The 17602-nt window shown below is 38.5% G+C and overlaps 1 protein-coding gene across 5 annotated transcripts in view; it reads left to right on the forward strand.

Moving 5' to 3' along the window:
- Nucleotides 1-17602, forward strand: part of DMD (dystrophin) — a 1951117-nt gene that overhangs the window by 1577713 nt on the left and 355802 nt on the right. For all 5 annotated transcript variants that reach the window (XM_058659083.1, XM_058659078.1, XM_058659079.1 and 2 more), the window contains 2 exons: nt 10494-10614; nt 11228-11496. In XM_058659083.1, the coding sequence (XP_058515066.1) occupies nt 10494-10614; nt 11228-11496 (390 nt within the window). The remainder of the gene's footprint in view (nt 1-10493; nt 10615-11227; nt 11497-17602) is intronic.

Raw genomic sequence — 17602 nt, forward strand, 5'->3', positions numbered from 1 at the left:
TTTAAATAATTTGAGATACACATTATTCATTTGATTACATGTGAATCTCTGCTCTTTTTCTATGTTCTTTCTTTTCCCAAAAGTTTATTTTAGGAACAATTATACCATAATTAAGATTCCTAAAATGTGTTCATTGTCTCAGTGTCTTGATGTTCAGTATCGTAGTCTATTCCAGGACCTAAAGTTATAATATTTAACATAGCAAGTGTCTGCTCCCATGAGTATTAAAACTTTAGTGAGGGAAGTATGCAGTAAACCAGTAAAGTAATACATAAAACAATGTCATATAGGAGTAATTTTTGTAAGCAAAAGCTAAACAAAACAAGGATATAAAAAGACTGATGTGTAGTGACTTATATGAGTAGCAAACACCTGGTTAAATGAGTAAGCCGAGCACAAACCTCAGATGAAAAGTATTCTGTGTAGAAGTAGCAGCATTTTTTTTTAAAAGCTCATGTATAAGGGCAGTTTATGTGTGTTCAAGACAAGACAAAATGGAAATAATAGTGGTAGACAGGGGTGACTTGTAGAGAGGGGCAAAGGCCAGATAAATCAAAAATCAAGTAGGCCATAATTTGAAAGTAGATTTCATTCTATGTGTAATGAGACACTCCCAACAGGGGTGATGTGATGTGATTTATAGAAGCTAAAGTTGACTCTAGTCTCTAGATACAGACTTGACCATTGGAGGAGTAGAATTGAAAACATGAAGTTAGGAGGGTGGTGAATTCATCTAGGAAGCAAATACTGATGTCATGGAGCGGGAATAGCAGCTAGCATAAGAGTTTAGTTAATCTAAGGATGACAATTTAGACAATGCAAGGGTAGAATTGAGAAAACTTTAGATACCATGTAGAGTGTGAGAGAAAGTAGTTAGAAAAATGACTCTGATGTCCCTGGCTTAAATAAACAGAGAAATGGCAGTGTCAGTGATGGAGGTGAAAAACGTTTGAAAATGAGCATGTTTGAAGGTGTGTGCATAAAATGAATCAAGTGTTCCATTTTTAGATCATGGTGATAGACAGAGACAAATGGTATGATTCAGAAATCATTCAACACTTACACTTGACAATCTGAAATTTTGGCTGAGACGCTTGAGAAGTTAATTTGTCACAGAGTTTCCTAATAATCCACTCATTTGTTCTGTCACTTCAAAAGGAATTTCTGAAATTTAGAGCTAGACTAAATGATCTAAGGCCTAATTCTTGAAAGGCCATGAGAATACAATGAATTTTCACAAGTGATTTTTCAAGGTTGGTTCAGAACTTAACAACCATATTGGTCATAGGAAGTAACCTCCCCAGTAGTTACTGGAAGCAACCCACTATTAGGATTGAGGGTCAAACAACTCTTCAAAATGCTGTGTGAAGCCTGAACTATTTTTCCACAGTATCACAGATTTGCAGGTTGGCTTGACTCTATTTGAACCCATACCCTTGAACTCAGAGACTTCCAAAAGTAAATCTCAGTAAACCATGTGTTAAACACATTTCCCCTTAAGTATTTAAAAATGCTTTTTCATTGAGTACAATTGGATTTTTACAATAGTTAATTTCTGTCCTTAGGTATTTCCATTCATTTTCTAAAGATGTGTTTACTTTACTTGAAAATAAATATTAGAGAAAGAGAGAGAAGAAAAGAAAGAGAATTTTCCAACCACTGCTTCACTCCCCTAATGATCACCCCTGACAGAGCTAGGTGAATCTAAAGGTCAGGAGCTTCATTTGGATCTCTTACACGGGTGCAGGGTCCCAAGGCTTTAGGCCATCCTGACTGCTTTCCCAGGCCACAAGCAGGGAGCTGGATGGGAAGTGGAGCTGCCAGACAGAAACCAGCACCCACATGGGTTGTCAATGCTGCTGGCTGAGGATTAGCTTTGCCACATCACTACGCCAGCCCTATTTCCATTCACTTTTCAACTTTGCTTCAGATAGAGTTCATCTAATGTAAAAATTAATACCAGTGTTCCCATTGTTGGCTATGTGAAACAGTGATTAGATCTGATGCTGCAATCTCCTCACTTTTTTTGAGTAAAAATAAAATGAAGTTTTGTTCCATCTTATTTGAAGATGATTGTGTAGTCAAACTCACCATAGCAGGTAGTGGAAAGGTTGACAAAGGTTGGGGGGAACTGTTGTTCACTGAATGTAATGCTTCAGTCATGTAATATAGCAGTGATAGAGATGTGAACGACATAGTACCTGCCATTTACCAGACTGATCTCTGCACTTAAAAATTTAAGAGGGAGGGCCCGGCGGCATGGCCTAGCGGCTGAAGTCCTTGCCTTGAACGCCCAGGGATCCCATACGGGTGCTGGTTCTAATCCCGGCAGCTCCACTTCCCATCCAGCTCCCTGCTTGTGGCCTGGGAAAGCAGTCGAGGATGGCCCAATGCTTTGGGACCCTGCACCCGCGTGGGAGACCTGGAAGAGGTTCCTGGTTCCCGGCATCGGATCAGCGTGCACCAGCCCGTTGCAGTCTCTTGGGGAGTGAATCATCGGACGGAAGATCTTCCTCTCTGTCTCTCCTCCTCTGTGTATATCTGACTGTAATAAAATTAATAAATCTTTAAAAAAATTTAAGAGGGCATATGTGATGGTAAAGATGAGTGTGATTTTCTCTGATTAGCTGATATCCCATTTGCATAGCCTCCCTAGTATTAGTTGTCTCAAATAAATATACAGGGTAAGAAAACTCTGTCCGTCCCGTTTATGTTGTGTTGCCCCTCCCTTCTAATTTCTTCCTTCCACAAACCTGCATGGGTCTTGCTGGCAATCTTCCTGTTATTCTGCCATTTACTGCATTTCTGGATTCTTGTGCTATCCCAGGATTTGGCTTTAAATATATTGGGTATTGATTGTCTCTCCATTAGCATTTGGTAAAGTACCTCTTTTGTATTTGAAACTCAATATATCTGGTGGCTCTTTAAAGAATGAAGGTCATTGTGTTGACAGAATGTATTCAACAACTTTATTATCTGACGTATAATAAACACAGGATGCAGACAAAGTAGAAAGAATATGGAAACTAGAATGATAATATAGCATGAAAGGAATCTCTTCAATACTGATCAAATTACACATGTGAGTGGGTTGGTGTCCCTGTCCCATTCCCATTCAGTAGCTGTTTGCTGAATGTGTGGAGCTGTTGGATCACTACAAATTTTGCTCTGTCTTCTGCTCTGTCATATACTAGCTAATGGTGGCACACTAAAGGAAAAATCGTAAACTGGTAAACCCATAGAACTAATGAGTGTTTGAATGTGAATATCTTGGTTAAGTTAAAAAAAAAAAAAAAGATGGAATAGCAACACCGAGAGAAAATTTTACTCAGTAACTCAAAGGTTCCTCTCAGCGTGGACCTGGAATATAGGCCCACATTAGGATTTCTCCATTTTTGCCAAATAAAAGCTCTAATTTTTCTTTAATCACCCACCTCCAAGTTTGTTGTGAAAATGACAACCTAGACTGTATATGATGCACTCTACTTTTCTAGCTAAATGGCCCCAATTTTATTTTTTATTGATAATCTGTGTACCATGTTATGGCTGTAAGTGTTATCAGTAATAGTGAGGTTTAGCAGAGATTATCTCAAAGCTGTCACCATATAGTAGGTCTATGGTCAAATGATGATCTATAGATGTTGATTATAAAATATTGCAATGGGAAGTTAGAGCTTGGGGGAAGATTTTTAACCAACTCCCACATTTTACAAAGGAGAGCAGAGTTAGTGTTAGCCCAGACTTGCTGGAGATCACTACTGCCAGGTTCTGGCTTAGGCCAGACTTGAACCCCAGGGTCCCTGCCACTCAGCACTGTGCTGATGTCACTTCCTTGTGCTTCCTGGGAGGATTCCTTCAAGTTAAGCTTCCAAACATGTGAGTCACGCCTGAGCAGTCATTCCATCAGACTTCATTCTGAATCACATAAATAGGCCTTTGCTATTTCAGTGGGAATATGGCTAAAATTCAGTTCTAGGGAGACTGCACAATTTGAAAGATGTCTCTGTTTTGAAACTCAAGGGCTTTAGATCTGTCCCTATTAACAGAATCATACATCCCCAGTCTCTAGGAGGATGCAAGGTAATTTTTCTCCCCATAATGTCAGTATCTGTGTCCAGAACCCTTTCCTGCTCCTGTCTTCCCTGAGGTAAATCACTCAAGTCAATGGCATCCCACTGTGACAGTGTTGGACCCAGCAGTTAAGGCTGGCTCAGGTTGAGATATCCACACTCCACACGAGAATACCTGGACTTGAACCTCAGCTCTGGCTCCTGATGCCCCCTTACTGCTGACACAGTCCAGGGAGACATACGCGATGGTTCCTGTAGTTGTGTTCCTGCCACCTACACATCTCCCTCCTCCTCTTCCTCTTCTTCTCCTTTCCCCTCCTATTTCTCCTCCCCCCCCCCCCCGCCCAATCAATCAGTCAATCTCACCGTTATCTGCTCCACTGATGGTCTTAAACTATTTTTATTTATGGCATTCCTAGCTATTTCTGATACTGTGCATCTTTTCTTTTTTGGAAACAGGAAGGGCAGAAAATCACTGGCTTCATTCTTCTCAAAGGCTTTTAAGAATTTTTACTCTGTGATTTGTTTTGTGATTATTATAGTTTTCCACTTACACAGCTTTTAATTTAGGAATTTTAGTTTTTGTTATTACTTTCAACCTGGTTTAAAAGTTGATGGTCTTACTTTAAATCTCTGCTTCAGTTTTCACTGATAAAACAGTGATAGTGTAAAAGTACATACCACAAGTACACGTATTCAACCAAACTATTAACTCCTTAAGGACAAAGATCTAGTCTTTATATTTTCACTAAATATATAATAGCTTCAAAAATAAATATTTTTGGATTACTTATTAGCCAATATGCAGTTCCCCAGTGAATCATTGTTTGTGATATATTGGTATTATTTATTAAGTAATGTAATATACAAAATAAATATATTTACTTTAGGAGTTTTCAATGCTGCAACATTGAGGTAGCATACATCATGTAAGTTCATTTTGTAAATTTGGCGATGCAGTAGGAAAAGCAATAATTCAATATGCCCAGTTTTTTCCTCATTTGCATGACAGAATACTATCCAGAAAAATAGTGCTGTCAGGTTTTAGTAATTGCTTCTAATCATTCTATAACATGATTTGGGGCTTTATTTTCTGGCTATCTCAGAAAGGTGAAAAGGAAGATATGGAGAGGAGATTTGCTTTCAAAGGTATCAAAAAGCAATTGTTTTAACATTTGAATACATGTGTATACTAATATATGTTGTATGTTTTGGGGAGAAGATCTGTACATCGGATAACTTGTATCTACACATGAATGAATCATCTTGTCAGGGTTAAAATAATTTCCATATTCTGTCAGACAAACTAAAAGTTATGTGAGAGTGTAAGTTTTCTAAAATCTCACTTAAATAGGATGCCTTTGCAAGATATTTATTATCACCCAAGGCTTTTGATATTGATTCTTTTGTTGTTCTGTGTTACAATGTCACCATTTTCAAGTCTTCCTAAACATAATGAGTTATATTACAATGTATACTTTTTACTAGGTAAAAATTACTAGTAATTGAAATTACTAGTAATTGAAATTACTAGTAATTGAAAACTACTTTTCATTATTGTAATATTGTCATTTTCACTATATAAACCTAACTTTTTTTAAAAATCTGTATTTTTTAAAATTTTTTTAAGATTTATTTTTATTGGAAAGTCAGACTAAGGGAAAAGGAGAGAAAGAGAGGAAGATCTTCCATCTGCTGGTTCTCTCCCCAAGTGGCTGCAAACCTGGAACTGAGTTGATCCAAAGCCAGGAGCCAGGAGCTGTTTCTGGGTTTCCCACATGGGTACAGAGTCCCAAGGCTTTGGGCAATTCTCTGATGCTTTCCCAGGCTACAAACAGGAGCCAAATGGGAAATAGAACAGCAGGGACACAAACCAGTACCCATAAAAAATTTGTATTTGAGAAACAGAAAGAGGAAGAGAGTGTAATCTGCAAGCTCACTCCACAAATGCTTACAGTGTCTGGAGGTGCCAGAAGTACAATCCAGGTCTCCCTGTTGTGGGGTAGGAATTCCATTATTTGAACTATCACCACTGCCTGCCGCAGACCATATTATCAGGAAGCTGGAATAAGGAGCTACAGTGCAAATCCAGGCAGTCTGGTGAGTGACATAGTCATATTAAATGGTGTCAACCACTAGACCAAACACTAGCATCTGTCTCTCGAACTCTTTGCTACAAGAACCATTGATGTGTATTATGTAGAACAGTGCCTGATCTATAGCAGGACTCAAAGTGTAGCCATTGAATAAATGGAGGAGGACCTTTCATCTAACCATCTGTACATGCCATTATTATAGCTGTCTGACATAACTTTTTAAAAATTGTCATTTTTCTTGTTTTATTTTCTTGAACTGTTTCTCCCTTTTGCCCCTTGGGTTTTTATCCTTTTCAGTATTTAGTCTACAACTTCTAAAACTTTGAAAAGGTAATCACTTATCCCTCTTTTCCATTTTTTTAAAATTTCAGGAACAATGTGAAAATAATGGTGTTACATCTCCATAATGACAGAAATTTATTTCTCTTGCCTTTAGATCCATTTTGGTCGGTGACTTATAGTTAAGAAATAAGCTATGTGGCTATGATGAAACTAAATTCTTGGCAACTATTTGAGATGCAAACAGGTGGTTTCTGACAATGGATGGTCCCTAGCTTTAAATTATTTAGTATCCCGGTTTAGCAGCTGAACCATATCATCAAAGAGTATCTTGGAGTTTTAAAGTTTGATGAGATCTTTAAGATCTATTTTCATAGTTTGTGGTTTTACTCCAACAATTATATCCACTTTCTCCTAAGTCACTAATATATCTTTCTTTACTGGAGTTACCAGCTATCCTGTTGTTGTGGGAATTGTCCTAGCTTATTATTCAAAGTTCTGAATCCTAAAGAAGAAAAAAACTCAGTGCTGGACAAGCTAAGATAATTGGTTACCCTCCTGTTAGCATCCATTTGTTCTCCAGTTCATGTTCAGAGCACTCTTGCAGTTAAAGCAGCATCTCTTCTTTTTATGTTGTTATCTCTGTCCTATCATCACCTTCTCCTCAGGGAAAAAAAAAATATATATATATATATAACGGTTTTCAGTTGAAATACCTATTGCTTCTTCTACCACTCACTGCTCAAGTAAACCACTGCTTTGCAGTAATGAGCTTCTTTTCCTGTTTATCTGTAGATGAAATTGGTCACCTTCTTCCTCTCAGTACTCTCACTTCCTCTGACAGTTCTGTACCTCTTATTTCCTCCAGTCTCTTTAAACATCCGTTCTTTTCTGTGCCTGTTAACTTTTTTAGAATGAGAGAGAGAGCTAAAGGGAGAAAGGAAGAGAGAGAAAGATGTGTTATCTGCTGACTAATACCTCCAAGTACTTACATTGGCTAGGGCTGGGCTATGCTAAAGCCAGGAGCTAGAAACTCAATCCTTGTCTTTCATTTGGGTGACAGATATCCAATTACCTGAGTCATTGCAATTACCTCTGCATTAGCAGGAAGATTAAGTCAAGAATCGGGCAGTATTGGATCCGGGTATTATGCTATGGAAAATGGGCCTCTTAACCTCTGGGCCAAGTTCTTGACCCCCTACGCCTTTTTATACTTCAGTGTACAATGTGCATTAGCTGAATGAGAGAATGGCTCGTAAATCTCAGTTTCTTCCCAACTTTAGGCCACTCTTTCCTTCATTCCTCTTTATTCTGTTCCCTATACAGAACACCTGCACATTGAACTTTTGGGTTTTAAATATTAATCTTTATTTTACCCTGAATGCACATGGAAAGTATTTTAGCATTTCCTTGAAAGTCATGGCCACAAAAAAAAAAAGAGAGGGGAGATGGCTGTGAAGGCCCAGGCTCAGCCAGGAGTCAGGAGCTATATCCAGGACTCCCACATGGGAGGCAGTGACCCAAGTACTTGTACAATCCTTCTCTGCTTTCCCAGACCATTAGCAAGAAGAGGAATTGTAAATGGAGCAGAAGGGACTTGGTCTGTTGCCTATATGCAGAGCTGACATTGTAGGTGTCAGATCAATCCATTGTGCCATAATGCTGGCCACACAAATTAAATGTTCTATAATTGCCTTACAGTAAATATTGTTTCTATCACTTCCCTTTGCCCAAAGACTTACCCCTAATGCTGATAAAAAAATTTTCCTTTATAAATGTTTGGGTACTCCTTAGGTGAGAGACCAGTAACTCCTTGAAAACAAGACTGGCCTGAGCCCTGAATCCAGCTTTTCTGGGAGCCAGCCACACTTGTCTCAGGTTTTACAGCCAAGAGATGTCTCCTAGGCTGGAGCAACATATTTACTAAAATGTAAATAAATACATAGAGAGGTAACTACTCCAAGCTTTTTGACACTTTGGAGCTTAGCATAGAAATATAGTCTGGGATATAATCATTTGGCCCTCTTAGATGAGTGAAAATAACTACATAAATGGCAGCAGACCTCATCCCCATGGCATGAAAAGTTGACTCTTAGTAATTGTGAATGAGAAATTCAAACTGTAAAAACACTAGCCTACGTAAAATACCTACACATGCCGTGTAGTATTATGTCCTTTGCCTCTGCGCTTGGATTTTCCTCAGTATCAGTTGCTTCCTATCAGCTCCAAAAGAGGATACAATCAAAATACTTGGTTTCAAGTTCAAAATTTTAAATATATTTTAAAAACACCAGAGCACAACTATGTGCACATACCTATATCACATGCACACACACACACACACACATAAACATTTCAAGTGTAGTATTAGAGAAAAGATCAACCTTTTATGTAAGCAAAGTTATAATCCTGCCTACTGTGATTTTAAAGACATAGCAAATCCCACAATGAAGAAATGACTTTCCTATCCAAAAGCTCAATCCTAATATTCCACTTGCAGAACCCCATTATTTTTATTCAAATACTTTGCCTCTTTCTACAGAATTGTAAACAGTAGTAGAAGATGAATTATTTTTGCAAAGCATAAGACTTGGGAGTCTTTTGAATGGTGAACACCACTGAGATTTTTTTGACAAATGTATCCTGCAGTCCAATGGTGCATCTGAAATTTAAAGGAGTATATCACTAATATTTCTCCCAGTAACAGAACAAGGCTTAAATTCAGTAGTCAACAGTGCTAGAAATAAAACGGAGTTGAAAAAAGATAAATGATGCAGCTTTAGGACAGGTCAATTATTGTTTTTTCCTGTTTAACATTGATGCTATATTAATAACTTTGTTAGCACTTTTACTTCTGAGATTATGGCATCTGGGTTAATTCACTATCTTTTTTATTTTGAGTATCTGTTAGCTTCTTGTTGCCTCGCAGCAACCTTCTTAGCCAGTTGTACTCTAGTATGAACATACTGTTTTCATTCTACTTCTGTTGTGTTCATTTTTCTCCCTGGTTTTGAGCCAGAAACTTCTTGAAGAAAAAAAAAACTATGCATTTTGCTTTTCTCTTAAATCCCTTGTGTCAAGGAAAATTAAGGATTGGTGATTAGATTTGGGAACTGTGCTGGTTGGCCTCCAGAAACTCATTTTAGGTCTGTTCTATCTGCAGAAACTCATTCCCACTACTGCTATTTCATAGCAGCTCAGAACATCTCTACTACTCTCCTAGACGGCAAAATGGATGATTTTTTTCAATTGTTTATTTAAAAGACTGTGTGTGAGAGAGAAATCATGAATCCACTGGACCATTCCCCAAATGATAGCAACCAGCCAGAGTTGGCCCAGGCCAAAGCCAGGAATTCTACCCAGGCTGCCCACATGAGCACTTGAGTCCTCATCTACTTCTTTGCCAGACACATTACCAGAGGGTTAGATGGGAAACAGAGCAGCTGGGACTCAAACTGACATTCTGATTGCAGATGCTTTTTGTCAACACGTTGTGTGTGGCTTAACCTGTTATACCACAGTACCTGCACCTGCAGTGAATAATAAGTGTTTTTCAAAGATACTGAGAATTTTAGCTTTGCTTACTCTGAATACACTATTTTACTCCACCACCAGACACTTTGACCAAATTAGCTGGTGCTTGTCAACTACATTCATTGTATACTTCATCCCTGCCCAAGGTCTTCCAGTCTTTAATGCTTCTAGATACATTCTGGATATGCATTCTTTAAGATGTGTTTAAGTCTGCATATACCTTCCAACATTGGGGTATAGAAATAAAGCACTCTTTATCTTAGTGGGAGGGCACTAACTTCTGAAAGCTCCCCCCATCCCACCCCCATCTTCAGAATAGTTTCTCAAACACAGTGGTTTCTTGGTTAGCAGAAAAGTCTGAATAGCCTTGTTTATCATTTATGACTATCAGTTTATAAATAAAGGAGATAGAAATTGACCTGGGAGTTCCATAAACAAGTTCTGAGCACCCTGGATTAATTCTGAGAAGAATGCCAGAAGCCAAATAAGCATTTCTTTTCATCTCATTTCACAGACCTTCAAGAGGGAATTGAAAACTAAAGAACCTGTAATCATGAGTACCCTGGAGACTGTGCGGATATTTCTGACAGAACAGCCTTTGGAAGGACTAGAGAAACTCGACCAGGAGCCCAGAGGTAATTGAATGTGGAACTATAATAACATATTGATAGAAGGATCAGTGGTGACAGAGCAGCCCATCCATTCTGGCTGCCAGGGTATGGAGAGTGCTCATATTTTCTAGGTTAAATAGAATCAATTCAAATTAAACGGAGATGTTGAAAGAGAAAAAGGAATCCTAAAGCACCATGCATAAGTCTGTTTCCATGCCCATAAATAAACATGAAAAGAGATTAGCGATCAGTTATTGGAACATTTAGAAAATAATAAACAAAGAAGGTTTTCTGTGAGGAGGAATTCTATTGTTACAAAGACCATAAGCTCATTTTCCATGTAAGAGCCTGACAGAAGTAAATTAGAGCTTGTGGGAGGCATCCTGACGTTTTTCTCCTCAGTGGCGTCAATGAATCTGGGATTATCTGATTGATATAAGGTAGAACAGATTCACTAAGAAGACAGACCGGAGCTGTGCATCAGAATTTATGCCAAAGCATAAAAGAGCCGTTAATCAGCAAATTAACCTCTTGTTAAACTGTATTCTCTTTCTTTCCTTGAGGCTGACCTTTCTGACAATGCTTTTTTAAACACAAAATGAATGTGGTCTCAAACCTTGTCATATTGCCAATTTAGAGCTGCCTCCTGACGAGAGAGCCCAGAATGTCACTCGGCTCCTACGAAAACAGGCCGAGGAGGTCAACACTGAGTGGGAGAAATTAAACCTGCACTCCGCTGACTGGCAGAGAAAAATAGATGAGGCCCTTGAGACACTCCAGGGACTTCAGGCGGCGACGGATGAGCTCGACCTCAAGTTACGTCAAGCTGAGGTGATCAAGGGATCCTGGCAGCCTGTGGGTGATCTCCTTATTGACTCTCTCCAAGATCACCTCGAGAAAGTCAAGGTACCGTCTACCACTTTGTTTTAGAGCCCTTTGAGCGACTCGAAAGAGGTTCCAACCAAAACTGTGCAGTATTTTCTTACCGCCAAGTTAAAAATATGACTCGTTTAAGTAGCAGTCATCAGTTTATCCTTAACAGTGCACATTCTTACTTTCATGACATTTCTTCAAAAACTGATACAGTAATCTAACCATTTCCCCATCTAATGTGATATAAAATGAGATACAGAAAAGTTACAGTGCAAAATCAGTTGATTTTGCTATTAGGAAATTGATTGTACTAAAATAATCTGGTGTGTATGTGCATGCGCAGTTGGTATTATTAACATAGTAGACAGAGGCATAGCACTTAAGAAAGTGCCATAAGTCAGGTTTTGGGCCTTTTTGCTAATTAAATTATGTGACTTAGGTAAGTTATGCTACTGTCAAGTATAGCTTTTATTGCTACCCTTCTCCTAGAAAGCAATGTACATAAATACAGTTTTAACTTATATTAGCCCTCTGTTAATGGGACAAGCCACTAGATTTGGAATATTTATGTCTGTGCAATCAAATTAAATCTCCTCGGGGCACAAAGATGAAATATATGTACATGCATACACGCACACACATACACACACACACACATATATATATATATGTTTATAATGAAAGAATATACATATTTAGGCATATCAAGTTGAAACCAGCAATGTGTAACATCTTTATTCATCTAGTGTCAACAGCCCTTGCTTTTCATAGTTTTGCTGTATCCTCATTCTTCTCCTCCCTTTGTTTTCCTATTTTTTAAAAATCTCTATCCAAGCTTCAAATCATATGCCCAGAGGTTTTGCTTTAGCTCAGCTGTATTTTTATTGCTTAGATGCTCAAAATTTGAAACAGCTTCAATGGTGATTGTGTTGGTCAAGTTTTTGTCAAGGTAACAAAATACCCGAGAGAAGCTACTTATGAAGGAAAGACATTTCTCTTGGATTGTGATTTGGGAAGTTCAGAGTCCCAGACTGTATGAGCCCCATTACTGTAGCCATCTCACAAGAGTAGTGGGTGGCACTGTCAGAGCACACGTGGAGCGGTGATCACTTGGTGAGCCAGAAAGCAGAAAAAGCTGGAGGCCAGTCAGGCTTTTGTAACACTTAGGAGAATTCTGTTTTGAGGCCATGACCTCAGTGACATATGAAATTCTGTCTGGGTCTCCCAAGAAGATGGCAGGCACCTAAGTACTCAAGTCTGCTGACACCCAGTGTTCCCGTCAGCAGAAGCAAAAGCAAAAGTAGAAATCAGGGCCCAGCACCATAGGCTAGCAGCTAAAGTCCTCACCTTGCATGCACCAGGATCCCATCTGGGCATCAGTTTGTGTCCTTGTGGCCTTGCTTCCCATCCAGCTCCCTGTTTGAGGCCTGGGAAAGCACTCAAGGATAGCCCAAGGCCTTGGGACTCTGCACCCACATGGGAGACACAGAAGAGACTCCAGGCTCCTGGCTTCAGATCAGTGCAGTTCCAGCAATTGCGGCTGCTTGGGTGGTGAATCAGCACATGGAAGATCTTCCTCTCTGTCTCTCCTCCATTCTGTGTATCTGATTTTCTAATAAAAATAAGATTTAAAAAGTAGAAATTACAAGGATTCTGGAGGTTGTTGGGGTAGGATGAAGCCAGGAACTAGTTTAGTATTGCATGGGTCCCAGGAACCCAAGCACATGGGCCGCCATGTGCTGCTACCCAGTGTGCTCACCCTCAGAAAGTTATCCAGGACCTGAACCCAGGTAGTACAACAGACGAAGTAGGATCTTGACTACTAACTTAAACATCAGCTTCAACTAAGCCATTCTGACTTATGTTCAATATTCATAACTAGAATATTCAGAAGGGGAGGCATTGTTGTGAAGCCTGATCAGAGTACCTGGTTTAAGTCCTGGCTACCCCTCACTTCCAACCTGGCTTCCAGCCCATGTACAAAGGATGCAGCAGATAATGGCCCAAGTACTTGGGTCTCTGCCACCCACATGCAAGACCTAGATGGAGTTCCTGGCTCACAGCTGCAGCATGACCCATCCCTGGTGGTATCAGCATTTTAGAACAACTTGACATGAGATATACAGTCTCTCTCTATCCCTCTCCCTGTCTGTCACTGCCCCTCCTCAAATCCCTGCCCTTCAAATAAAGAAAATATATGCAGATGTTGTAGCATAGTGGATTAATCAACACCTGCAATACCTGAATCTCATGTGAGAACCGTTCTAATTGCAGCTGCTCCACTTCTTTCAGCTCCCTGCTATGATACCTGGGAAAGCAATGGAAGATAGCCCAAGTAGTTGGGTCCCTGCTACCCATGTGAGAAGAGTAGATGGAGTTCATGTCTCCTGTCTTCCTCCTAGCCCAGCCCCAGCCATTGCAGCTCTTTGTGGAGTGAAAGCTGATGGGGATTCTTTCTGTCTCTCTCTCTCCCTCCCTCGCTGCACTCCTCTGCATTCCTGTCACTCTGTCTCTGCCTCCCTTACTCTGTTACTCTCCCTTTCAAATAACACTCTTTAAAATAAATAAAATAGAATAGTAAGTTGAGGAGAAAACCAGCAACTGGATCTTTTCAGGCCTACTATCCTGAGTTCCTGAGTGTTTTTGTTGTTTTGTTTTAGACAGTTATCAGAGGAATGCCGTCTCAGAATTTGACATTGAGAAAAACCAAGTATATTTACTCTGGGCAGATAAAATGAAATGTGATGTATAACAGGAGAATTTTGTCTTCATTTTGGCCAACAGGAAGCTTGCAAATACATTCACACAAGTCTGTCTTCCCTTACTACCTTTATCCTCTTAACCATACTTCTCACTTTTTATTCTTATTTTATTAACTTTGCTGCCTTTATAATTCCTCTGAGTCAACTTTAAATCCTTGCTTATATAGGAATTTTATGAAGTTTGTAATTCTTTCAGAGTTAGGGAATGCATGAATAGACAGAACCAGCACAAGCAGGGCAATGAGAGGAATGATTCCAAATTATGTAAGTTCTGCCAACTCAGAAGAAAGGAATCATATCTTAATAATGAATTAGATTTACTGCCTATGGTAGGAAGAGGAAAATTAACTAATATTTTGTTCACTGTCATAAACTACAAATGAATTGTTATGTGGAGGCTTTACTTGTTTTGGTAAAAAAAAAATGCTTTGTGAATTATGTAAGCCTTTGATCATAAAAAAACAACAAGCAAAAAACATGTAATGCTTTGGAACTCTGGAACTAATGTCTCTCATATGCAGTAATTAGAGCTTTATCTGGTTTTTAAAGTGTGCATCTGTGATGTTTAAAAACATATGTTTTTTATCCATAGTATCTGGGAATACATCTGTACAGAGGTACATTGCAGTAAAGTCTAGTTATATACTTCCAAAATATAGTATTTATATTTAATAGTCATTGTTGGATTTAACAGAGCTTAGAAAACAAAATGAGAGCTGTTCATCTTTCAGTTCCTGATTGAATTATCTGTTGGATGTAATGTCAGTTCTCGCTTAGTTAGGATTTATTTATTCTTGTTTCCCATTTTGTTTATAAAACTGAGAAGAAATCACTTAGGACACCAAAGTCAAAGTGCTTTCATTATTCAAAGTAGCGTAAATAGCGGGCGCTGAGTGTATGTGTTTCAGCAACCCCTACCTCAACTTCAGCAAATTGAACTCTTCTTTCCCGTGCTATTCCCTTTCTGCCTTTGAAACTTCTGAAAAGGCAGAGTGGGGTAATTGTTTCAGACATCTGCTTAGCATACTTTGAAGTGCATATAAGTTCTTTTTCAGTTTCATTTGAACCCCAGCTGTCTTCACCGAAGTCTATAATCAATCTGAATTAAGTTGTCCTACTTCTCCTAATAAGTCTCTTGTTATGTTCTACATCAGCCTCTTAGGGAGACTTAAAAGCTAATTCATGTAGAATTGCCATTTTCTACTAATTCATTTGTCAGCTCTCCAAATTCCAATGAAAACAATTGCAAAGACTATTAATTTGGCTCTTCATAAACAACTTATGTAAGTGTAGTATACATTGGAACCAAGCAAACAATTTAAAACAGTGGGTGGGAGGAAATGAGTTGGTGATATTGTTTTTGACTGGCTTAAAATGCCTTCCACCGCTAAAGTATAAAAGACAATGATTTAATAAGAGAAATATCCTTCTGCTTTCCCTTTCATAAATAAGATGATTACTGAGTGAACTTTGCTTAAAGATAGAAAACTACTTTAGGACAGTCAGAAAAAGGAACTTCTTTGTGTTCCTTTGATGGGCTGTGATAAAAAGAGGAACTCGAATTGGTTATCATTGTTAGTACATTCAATCAGAACTGTACAGCTACTCTCGTGGTCATGAGACACTTAGGAGAACATGGGTAATCAAAAGTGCAGCTAATGAGTTAATCTGATATTAGTCAAGAAGTTTTTAATTAGATAATAAAAATTTCTCCAAAGAATATCATCTCTTCCTGCTATTGAAAACAATCCTATCAAAGCTTGATCCTTTAATATGCCAATCCTGTTTACAGATGATTTATTCCAGAAGCTTTGTTTGTGACTGGTAATAATTATAAATACTTTCCCTCAAGAGTCATAGATAATAAAAGACTATTCTAAAAAGAACCATAAGTATTATATTCTCAGATTAAAGGATCTAAAAGCTCATTTGTTCATCCTTCCATGATATGCTTAAAAGCTATACCCAGAGAAATCTGATCTCATTATAGAGTAGGAATGTTTATTTCATAAACAAATTATATTGTGGGTTATATTAATGGCATTTTAGTTTTCCTGGGAATATTACTATTTAGAACCAAGATAGGGAGCATGATTTTTTATTTGTGTGTGTATACATACGCAGTAACAAGAAACATTTGTAAAGTGTGAAAGTTGTTTATTCAATGAAATTCCATATTTGCTACAAAAATGGAATCATACACCCAATATGAGGATACTTCAAAATGATCATGAAAAAAAGGAATGCCTATGGTTTGAGTCCCAGCTCCCTTCCTGATTATGTACATTTTGTGAGGCAGCAGGTGCCAGGTTTCTGCTGCCTACAAGGGAGTCCCAGATCAAATTCCTAGCTTCTCCCTTCAGCCTGGCCCAGCCCTGTTGCTGTGGCATTTGAGGAGTGTACCAGCACATTAAAGATCATTGTGTGCATATCTCTTTCTTCCTCTCTTATCTGTCTCTCACTGATTTTTAACATTTTGGGTAAAATTTTTAAAGATTACACTGACACCAGTATTATACAATAATCAGTCTCCCATTAATTGCATGATGCAGTGGTGCTGAATAATTGTTCTTTGTAAATCGGATTTCCAGGTATTATGGAAACATATGCCTATGATACCAAAACTACCTTCTTTTATTATTTTAATGGGATTTAAAAGTGGCCAGTGCAAGTTTAACCTCTACCTGCAACACTGGCATCCCCTGTGGGCACTGGTTTGAGATCCAGCTGCCCTATTTATGTAGTTCCCGGCTAATGCCCCTGAGAAAACAGTAGAAGATGTCCCAAGCCTTTGGGCCTCTACCCATGTGGGAGAGACCCACAACTATCTCAGAACTTCTGGCTTCAGCATGGCCCAGACCCAGCCATTGTGAACCCTTGGGAAGTGAACCACATAATGGAAAAATCCACTCTCTCTAGCCTTCATTCTCTATCTCCTCTTGTCACTCTAACTCTGCCTGTCAAATAAGTGAAAATTGGTAAGATCACTCTTCTTAAAATGGGACTTAATAAAGGAGAACCTTTTTCCTAATAAGATTATTTCATAGTAAAATCATGTTTTCAGTTCAAATTTACAATTGCTTTCGGTTGTTTTCATTAACATGTTGCAAGAGTAGTATGCCTCAGTTCTCTTAGTAGCCAAGAAAACCAAACTTGACATCTGTTTCCACCTGCTCAGCTGTGCTTTGTGTGAGCATGAAGTTTCATTGATGGTGCTTTTTAAAAAATATATGTCAATTTTGTGATCATCTCTTTAATGTCTTCATCATATTTTGAAAGAAAGTTGCTTTTAGTCTGAACTCTTCAGTAAGGCAGTCCTGTACTACCTTCACCTATTAATATGACATGATAACTTGAGAAGCATGATATTAAGGATT

The sequence above is a fragment of the Ochotona princeps genome, chromosome X (genome assembly GCF_030435755.1).
Source record: "Ochotona princeps isolate mOchPri1 chromosome X, mOchPri1.hap1, whole genome shotgun sequence".
NCBI lineage: Eukaryota > Metazoa > Chordata > Mammalia > Lagomorpha > Ochotonidae > Ochotona > Ochotona princeps.